The following is a 10,072-nucleotide window of genomic DNA, read 5'->3' on the forward strand; positions in this document are numbered from 1 at the left end:
CAAGGCAGCGCCACCAACACCGGCCGTAACAATCGAACCCTTCATCAACATGCACAAAGACAGCTCAAGTGAGGCACGATACAACATAAACAGAGGGTTGAAGTAGTACCGGTGGCCGAAGGGTGGACGAAAATGAATTGCTGGGTCAGAATGGGTGAGACAGGGTCAATATTTAAGCTTTTGCAGTTGGATTTCAATGGCGGTCGTCAATCGAGGAATGCATGTCGACTTACATTGCTAGCGTGAGAGAGAAATTCGAGAGGCGATGGCTTTGCGAGCTTTGGTCGGAGGCCGGCAACGACAAATCAATGGAGGATATCACGAAATTTCGAGGGGCGATGGATCAGCACAAAATTTCGAGGGCTTTTCAGTTGAAATCGTCGAATTCGTCGGCAAATTTCGCCAAGGAATTGATCTCCGCGATGATACATTTACTTTAGAGGACCCTGGAATCGCCGAGTATGGAGAATGATTCATCGTCGAAGTAGGAGGGTGAGGGTGGGTAGTAATTTGGGATTAGGCTTTATTAGTAAAATTTAAGAATTTTATTTTATTTTATTTTAAATATTACACATCATAATTAAAAATTAATAAAAAAAACATATTATCACTATATACAAATAAAATAAGCCACATCATCCAGCTGTTAAAAAGAAAACAATTAAGTGATAAAATAAATCAAATATATAAAGTTCAATGAGTAAATTGAAAAAATTGAAAATATGACAAGCGAAATAAGAGAGATGATAAAGTTCTATGAGTAAGCGTGTAATTTACCCATAAAAATATTATTAAACTTTTCTAATTTTAATCCCCTATGGTTAAAAAAGTTAATAGAAATAATGATTTGATATGATATAAAAATAATTTAAGTTTTTAAACTATATACATTAAGTAAATTTAATCCTAGTTTGCAATAATTTAATAAATCTTTAATATTTATTAATTTTTTTATTAAAATAATTTAAATATATCTTACGTTGTCAATAACAAAGTAAGCCTATGAACAAATACTATATCTAATAATCATCTCAGATTATTCAAAAAAAATTATTGAACCATAAACTATCCAAATACTATGACATTTACTTTTGAACTATAATCCATCTAATAAAGTATTTGGCTTTTAAAAATAGTTATACCTCTGGAGATAACTTCTGGAAACTACTAGTCCTTCGTCAAACAAGACCTCTCGAAAAGATACCTTCATTTATTAAAATCTTCAAGGAACTATGGCCTCCTACCATAGGAGTATCGTAATCTTCAAGCTAGCTACGGTGCATTGATAAGAATTTTGACAGACTCACATGATCTACTAGAGCGAATCTAAAATCTGACGACTATATCTATTTATCATGTTGACTTACAAGCAATCAAAATGACCCTCTGTCAAGGCTCCATCATATAGAGTTATTATAAATCTCTCTCAACTACAACAAAGAGGGGATCCCTTGACTACCTTATTCACTCTTATATCCCCACAAAAAATATCGATCAACAAATATTTTTTCATCGGACTCAACTCTCTATCCAGTCTATAAAAAATTGAACTGTCGATTATGTTCCATCAATAAAAAAAAGTTAAATATACTATATAAAAATTATTAATTATTTTTTGAAATATTTATGAAAAAAGTTAAAAAAAAATTACATAATGTCAAAAAGCATAACGAGCTATTTTATGAAAAAATAGTTTTAAAAAATAATTTTTATAAATAAAAATTAAGAAATAAAATTAATCAGATTAAATAATGATAAACGTTTAAAATTTAGAAGAAAAAAAATATAATTGAATGCACCCTCAACTTTATAAAGGATGATTTAGTGATAAAAAGATGGAAAACTCTACGACGTTCGACGAGTATTGATGATCACCACTAACGATGAACAATATTAATTTAATTTATAAAAATTTAAAATTCTAAAGGGCTCAACGTATAATTATAAATTAGTTTAAAATTTAAATATAAATTATTTAAAATAAAAAAAGTAAACAATAATAATGACCACCTAATTATTGTCTCTTTTTTATTTTGACAACTATTTTTGAAAATTTTATCAATCATATCACTTAACTATTTAAACGCATTGATTAAATCATTTGTCATTAATATTTAACAAAAAAGTTGATGTTACAGTTAAAATATTTTATATTATTATACATTTAGTCCATGTTACTTATATATTATATCAATTTGACCCCAATTTTAATAAATTAAAATAAATTTAACCCTCAAATCAAATGGTGCCAAAGTAGTCTTTATTAATCTTATTCTTTCAATTTGTAGGAAAACAAACAAGAAAGAAAAGAAAAGAAAACTTACAATAAATTGATTTCATTTTTGAGAAATTTAAAAAAATATCAAACGCTTTTATTTAAAAAATACAGCTATATTAAGTAAAATCAAAATTTAAACTCTTAAAAATTAATCCAAAACAATTAGATTTTACTTATAATGCGACGAATTAGGTAAAAGTAAAGTTATAATACTTGGATAGCTGAGTAATAAAAAATAAATATTTTTAAACAAACTGTCTAAAAGTAATTACAAAATAAAATAAAACATCTAATTTAAACTCCTAAAATCATTGAAAGATTTAATTTAAACACATGAATTTATTACACTAAATGTCTTGCGTGTATTAATGTAAAATATATTATTTAAGCAGAAAAAAAGATCATGGAGAAATGTTGACACGTCTTATCATAAAACATTGTCATGTTTATTTTATTTTATTATTAGAAATAGTAGTAATCATTAAAGAGAAAAAGAAAAATTGTATTGGCTAGCATTAAATTGGATTCCTCTTCAATTAACTACTTTGACATATTTAAGGGTTAAATTTAATTTAATTTATTAAAATTAGGACCAGATTGATAGAATATATAAGTAATCGTGATTAAATGTGTAATTATACCAAATATATTTTAACTGTCACATCAACTTTTTCATTAAATATTAACGACAAGTGATTTTATTGAATGCATTTAAATAGTACTTGAATAACCTGATTGACAAAATTTTAAAAATGATGGTCAAAATAAAAAATGGCAATAATTAGGTAGTTATTGATATAGTTTATATTTTTTATTTTAAATAATTTATCTTTAAATTTTCAACTAATTTATAATTTTACATTGAGTCTTTTTAAATTTTAACGTTTTATAAATTAATTTATCGGTAATCATCATTAATAGTGTTCAACGAGCGTAGAAGAATCATAGAAAAAGATGAAAAATTAGACAAAATAAATTTACTGAAATTGAGAACATATTATTAAAGAAAATAGTAAAGACTTATTTTTACACGACAAAAAGAGAACATTGAAATGGAATGTAAATAACGACGATATACTTCCGTTAGTGAGATGATTAGACACGCGTTCTAATATCATTGGTGAGGCACATATTGGGGCATGGTATAGGGGACAGGAGAATTCTTTTCCATGGTTACAGTTGTTCCTCGTCTTAAAACCCCATCCCTACGAATTTTCAAAAAAAAAAAAACTTGGAGAGATCAAAGCAAATTCCAGAATCTACAGATCCAAACCAAGCAAATTCTCAGATTAATACTCGAGGGATCGAATCAAATTCAAGAATCTTCAGATCAAAATCAAACAAATTCTAAGACTGATTCGTCAAAACACATTGTGAGTTAGTGTTTTTTTCTTGAAAAAAAATACTTTGTATTATAGAAATTATAAAGTAGCTCGTTAAAAAATCTACCTAATCCTAAACGAAAGAAAAAGAGCGCCCCTAAAAATGATAAGATAAATTAAATTAGCACGATAAAAAACATTCTATTTCCCTCCCTCCCATACCACCCAAAACAGACGAACCAATTCACAGAATGGAATAGGAACGAAGCAATACTTGATCACCTCAACCAATGAAAAAAGCCAAAAACCTGAAGACTAGGAAGCAGCCACGCCCTAGTTGCACCAAACGACAGAAATGAAAGGCTAAATAATATCCTCGAACCAAACAAGCAGAAAATCCCACATCCGAAACGGACATTGTGAGTTAGTGTTCTATAGGCTATATTTCTTTCTCCCCCTTTCTTGGTTCTTTGTTTTCTTTGGGGGATTTAATGAGCCAGGGTTTCTATAAGTGGATTTTTATCTTCCGTGATTTGCTCAGATGGCATTGCGTACTGTTGTTTTGATTCGGGATCAGAATATAAATGTTCACTACAATGGTACTATTCCTAAAACTTCCTCTTCTGTTTTTAGGTTGAATTTGGTAACTGAAAGCTCAATCTCCAGGCGCTTCTGTTGAAAGCAAGGAAAATATGGCTACTGCACCAGGAAAGGCGGTATTGGTGGAAGGAAACTACAGAATTCAGTTAACCAGATATTAATCCCGACGTCGAACAAGAACTCTAAAGTCCTTTCTTTCACTGAGAAAGAGACCACTGTCTCAAAAGTCACACGTGGTTCAAGCAAGACGAAGAGTGTCTCCAAAGCCTCAAAGAAAGTGCAAGTTGGTGCCTGGAAGGCTCTCTGCGATATTTCAAACTTGGGTAAGCCAAGCTTGAAGGAGACGTCAAAGAAGAGTCAAACCTCGAAGTTTACCATTTTGGCGGAAATTCCAGTTGAACCCGAAGACATTGCGAAGGAAGGATGTCTGCACAATCATGATGAATGTATCAAATGTCAGGAAAATACTAAAAGCATGAACGAGTTTTTGAAGATACTTGGATTAGAAGGTAAATTAAAATTGCTACATTTTCAGATGTCTATTATGATTTAGTCCTGGTTGAATACTTACATTTTTCATGAATGTTGTTTAGAATTCTCCAATCCGCCTGCATCTGCAAAGGGAACTCACATGCCAAATGAAATGGTTGGTTTTCGTTTCATTTGTTTCCTCCCATTTAGTTGTTTATATGTATAACGAAATGGTCGGTTTTGGCATCGACTAGCTTTGGCATTGGGATTGTCTTAATGAAGACTGGTTTATTACTTGTGTTACAGCCCATGAGTCCTTCACGGTACTCCGAAGATGAAGAGATGACTGAACTGCTGATCAAATATTGGTCTCCGGCGAAGCTTATGATCAAAGATTGGTCTCCACCTAGTCCAGAGCCAATGGATTTGCCAGATACTTACGAGTTGATCTCATCACCATGATGGGTGAGAGCATTGTTTTCTTTGCTTCATGTTTGTTATTTTGGTTGAATCGAGTGCTACATTTTACATTGGGTTAGGGATGACAATAGGTCGAAATTACCTTTGGTTTTTTTTACTTTGGCATTGCTGAAAGTATTGATTTGCACATACGTAACATGTACATAGATGTACGTTTATAAAAAATTGTCTACAATAAAAGAAAACTCTCCATTTAGAGAAAATGAATGAAAATATCTAGGGTGGAACGGTTATCTCTGACCACCATGTCCGTCGCCAAAAGACCATCTCCCTGTCGCATTGCCTTTGTCATTACCCCATATCCCTAAATGTTTAAAACCCCTAAATCCTTAATCCTAAACCTATTCCTAAATTTAATGGGTAAGGGATCAATAATCCCATATATTGTGAGGGAGGGGGACGATCAGGGAAGGTAAGGAAATTTGAGGGGCGAAGGAAATTTTTGGAGGGAGGCCAGGAGGGGAGGGACCCGGGGTGAGAGGGATATTTTTTTAAAAAATATTTTTATTTTTAAAAAAATAAAAATTTCAATGAAAATATAATACTGACACATGTTAGAAAATAGTTGAATTTAACAGTCATTACGGATTAGGCACCTAGGAGCTGACGGAGAATATGTTAGACACATTTTTGGCGAAAAAATCTTTAGGTGCCTAGAGTTAACCTATAAATAGTTTAGACACTTATATTTTTTTTCCTCTAATTTTACAAAAATAAGAGTATATCATAGGTTCTTAAAAACTCTAAAAGAAAAAAAAGGCCCTATAATCTTTTCAATGACAAAAGAATTATTGTTATTCATTAAGATCTCGGATCCGAACACTAGAAATAAAGGAGTGTGACCATTAAATGTTAAATGATTAAGAGTTATCTTTGAACAAATATTATATTGTACTTACTCCAAATTAATAAAAAAAAAAATTTAAAATCCTATCTACACTCCAATCTGTATTTTGGGCTTGAAATAAATTATATCCAAAATGAGTTTAAGCCAAAATTAGAACCTTTGTTTTCATGTTTTTTCATGTTTTTTCATTTTTATTTTTTTTGTATTTTTTTATATTTTATAATATTTATAAAACTAAGTAAATGATAAGTACATATTTGTAGATAAAAAATTTATATGTATAAGAAGTCAAGTGAACCAAAATTAATAAAAATAGGGAATGATCCAAAATATAATCCATAACAACCAAATAGTCCAAATACTAATAAAAAAATGAACAAATAAAAAATGATTCAAGTTCAATTACTTTATGTCTAAATCAATTTAAATTTCAAACGAAAAAAATTGAAGATAACAATTATTTTGTTTCTTTAACTAATTTCGTCTAAACAATTATAAACGTGAATTGAGATATATTATGAACTCTTTTAAGTTTAACGCAATCAAAGCTCGATCAAATTTCTAACGAGCCAAAGTGAATTTTTTAATACCTGATTCGAAAACTCGCAAGTAATTTACAAAAATAAGGTAAATTACAGAGTTGGTCATATTTGTTTAAGTTTTATAAACGTATGATCACTCGATTCAAAAAATATAATATATGATCATTTTTGTTTTGTTTTAGTTAAGATGTGGTCATTGAAACGTTAGTTGACGTAAGTTGGATGATGTGACACGTTAATAAAAAAGTTTAATTTTTATTTAAACCCTTAAACTTTAGATAAATTACTAATCATGGGTCTTTTTGTAAACACAAAATAATTCAAGGATAAAATATCAATTTACCTTTTTTAAATAGATCGGGTTGCATGCAAAGCCTTCTTTGAGAGGGAATACTTGGGTAGTTGATGCTTCTCATGGCCAGGGGTGTTCTTCTCTGTTCACCTTCATCAATCACAAGGTTTTGCTTTGGACTCCTTTATTATTTCACGGATTCTTAGCTTTTCTTCTCTCGAATTCAATACCCATATCTCAAATCCCCCCCCCCCCGGCCGCCCCGGGGCACCCCCACAAATATGGGGATTGCTTCTGATTGCACTTGAAAATTCAGTATTTTAGATTACTCATGGGATTTCTTTGCCGGTTTAACTTATTGATGTTCCCTGATATATAAGATTCAAAGTTGATAGGGTTGGGAAAGAAATATATGAAAAAAAAAGGGGTAAATTGATATTTTACCCCTAATTGATATTTTACCCATAAATTATTTTGGGTTTACAAAAAGAATTATGATTAGTAATTTATCTAAAACTTAAGGTTCAAATAAATATTAAATCTTTTTACTAACATGCCATTTTATCCAAATCACGACGGCTAAAGTCACAATGACAACTTTTTAATTAAAACAAAACGAAAATGATTATATATATATTATGTTTTTTGAATCGAGTGACCATACGTTTATAAAACTAAAACAAAAGTGATCAACCCTATAGTTTAGCCAAAAAATAATATATTAAATCTAAATTTTTAAAATTAAATTATTAATAATATGTACATAAATTTTTTATGTGCTTAATATTTATGTTAAAGCTCAAGTTTGAGCTTGAACCAAATTTAAATTCTAGTTTCAACGAGTTAAGTCTTAAAATATTTAGAGATTAAAATTTAATCAAATTTGAGTCGAACTTCCATTATTATTTCAACCTCGAGACGAAAAATTTTAAATTACCAATTCTTGAGTCAAATCGAGTTGAGCTTCTAACTTTTTAAGTCGAGTCGAACTTAATTATACTCAAACTCAACTCTTTTTCAACCCTAATTGAGATGAGTATGTTATGTTTCTTTTTTTTTTACCTTATTTCATGTATTGGGATCAGATTTCGGTACTCGGCATAACTGAATATAACTCAGATACTTTAAAGGAAAACAAAGAGCCAAGACCACATAAATTTATAGAACATGTGAGATATCTTCAGCTTCCAACCAATTCAGTAAGGAAAAGGAAAACATATCTAACAAATGATAAAGAAAATAGGAAACCAAAGTCAAATAGTGTATGAAATTGCTCTACTAACATCCATTGAAAAACTGACAACCAAATCCATAATCAAAGCAGAAAAATGGCACAAAACACGATAAACCCAAAATCAAATCTAGCTTTCATCAACTACGAATCGGATGATAAACTCAAAGCACCTCTATTTTCACAGGTCTTGGACACTCAAACCTGTAAATACAAGACAAACAAGGAATACATTAACAATTGTTCTTTTTTCTGCTAACATTTCATTTGTTCATTACAGCAGCTGGTTCGACCTAAAAAATGAAATAAGAAGCTCCTAAAACTGTATTATTTTACCTGGAGGAAGAGACTGCTTCAACTTATCAGCCTTCTCGGCATCGGACACACAAAGTGTGTACAAATACTTGGAGCATCGAACTTTGAACTTGACGACATCTCTGCTCTTCTTGATTTTTACCGAGCGAGCATCTTTCCTTCTGGCAGTGAGAAGGAAATCCTTGATCTCATGAATTTGCTTAGGCTGCACATGTAAAAAAGCCATTTGACACAAGCACATACAATAAACCAAAAATATTCATTTACCACAGAAGCATATAGAATTCATAAACACAAGTTGAAGAGTTTATAGAACAAGAAACCCGTAAGGAGAAAAATTAAAGACCAAAACAATAAAACTTTCAATGGCAGCCAAGAATTTGATGTCAAATTTCTTACAAATTCATCATCCTACATATTTAGAACATCAAAATAACATAAACTCTTATTACAAAGAAAAATAATTCTTGTGTTAACGTGCAAAGGTACATCAAAGCACTCAAATTAAAAATCTGAGCTAAATAGTGACCGTAAGCTTTGAGAATGAACAAATTTGCAAAATAATTCATCCAAAATCATAGCAATAATGCAAATCAAGAAAACCCATCAGTTGAAAGTGAAAGTAATCACAGTTCTGCAATCTACAGAAAAAGTAAACCCAAAACAAAACCTAATTTGTCTCTATAAACACAAATTCAGAAGAAATGTTGAAAAATCTAATAAAAGGAAGCCAAAATCAGAACAATTTGAAAACAAGAACAAAGATCTGAAGCACGAATCATCATCAGCAAATACAAACGTGAGATTTCAAGCATCCAAACAAGAGTGTATTCAGACATCTAAAGACATAATTTAAGAAAAAAAAATGGGTTTTACCATTTTCGATTGAAGTTTGTAGAGAGCTTCTCAACTCTTAAAATCACAAACCCTAATTTTTCCTATATTCGATTATTATATAGGCCCACAACATAAACCCTAGAATATTTCCCTTTGCGTTATTAGAAGCGATTATTGGGCCAAAAATGGAAGAATAGTGGAAGTTTAGAGAGAGAGAAGAAAACCGGGTTCAAACAGAGGCCTAGACCAAACTGGACCGGTTTCCTGAAAAGAAAATTAAAGTTCAAATCCGTTGTGAGTTTTTTTTGGTAAACTATATTAGTGACCATTTGAATTCTTGATAATCAGGTCATCTAACTATTTAAATACATTTAATCAAATCACTTACTGTTAACAGTTAACAAAAGTGATGACGTGATAGTTAGTAAAATTGATAAAATTATACATTTAGTCAATTATTACGTATATATTCTATCAATTTGGTCTTAATTTTAACAAATTAAATAAATTTAATCTTTGAATCAGTTCGAGCCACATGTTACCATTCGATTGGAGAATTTATTTTATTTTAATAATTTTATTTCGCACCAGAAAGAAAATTAAAGAAGTTAAAATGGGGAGCAAAGGAATCAAACTTGGGTCTTTTGGGTGGGAAAACAACATTTTAACCATTAAACCAAGTAAACCCTTTCAACTAAAATGCACTACCAATACTATATATACTGAATACTAGTTTAACCATACATTTTTATTATTTTATATATATTAAATTAAATTCACATATGAATTAAATTAACATTTAAACATTAAAAATATATATTTTAATTTTATCTTAACTTTAAATTATTTAATCTATT

General features: G+C 30.1%; 2 protein-coding genes across 2 annotated transcripts; one reads left to right on the top strand and one right to left on the bottom strand.

Moving 5' to 3' along the window:
* The first annotated feature begins 265 nt into the window (after positions 1–265).
* On the top strand, positions 266–5,301 carry LOC120152778. The gene is made up of 5 exons (XM_039164916.1): positions 266–459; positions 4,142–4,151; positions 4,283–4,709; positions 4,794–4,846; positions 4,978–5,301. Exons 1-5 carry the CDS (start codon positions 266–268, stop codon positions 5,131–5,133), a joined length of 840 nt encoding a protein of 279 aa, XP_039020847.1. The 3' UTR covers positions 5,134–5,301.
* A 2,828-nt stretch (positions 5,302–8,129) lies between these two features.
* Positions 8,130–9,363, bottom strand: LOC120152661 (60S ribosomal protein L38-like). Its single transcript, XM_039164846.1, has 3 exons — positions 9,255–9,363; positions 8,400–8,583; positions 8,130–8,267 (listed from the first exon to the last, which is right to left on the bottom strand). The coding sequence occupies exons 1-3, from the start codon at positions 9,255–9,257 to the stop codon at positions 8,245–8,247; spliced, it is 210 nt and encodes a 69-aa protein (XP_039020777.1). The 5' UTR covers positions 9,258–9,363; the 3' UTR covers positions 8,130–8,244.
* Between the last annotated feature and the right edge of the window lie 709 nt (positions 9,364–10,072).

This window comes from Hibiscus syriacus, unplaced genomic scaffold, assembly GCF_006381635.1.
Source record: "Hibiscus syriacus cultivar Baekdansim isolate YM2019G1 unplaced genomic scaffold, ASM638163v2 tig00111095_pilon, whole genome shotgun sequence".
In the NCBI taxonomy this organism is placed as follows: domain Eukaryota; kingdom Viridiplantae; phylum Streptophyta; class Magnoliopsida; order Malvales; family Malvaceae; genus Hibiscus; species Hibiscus syriacus.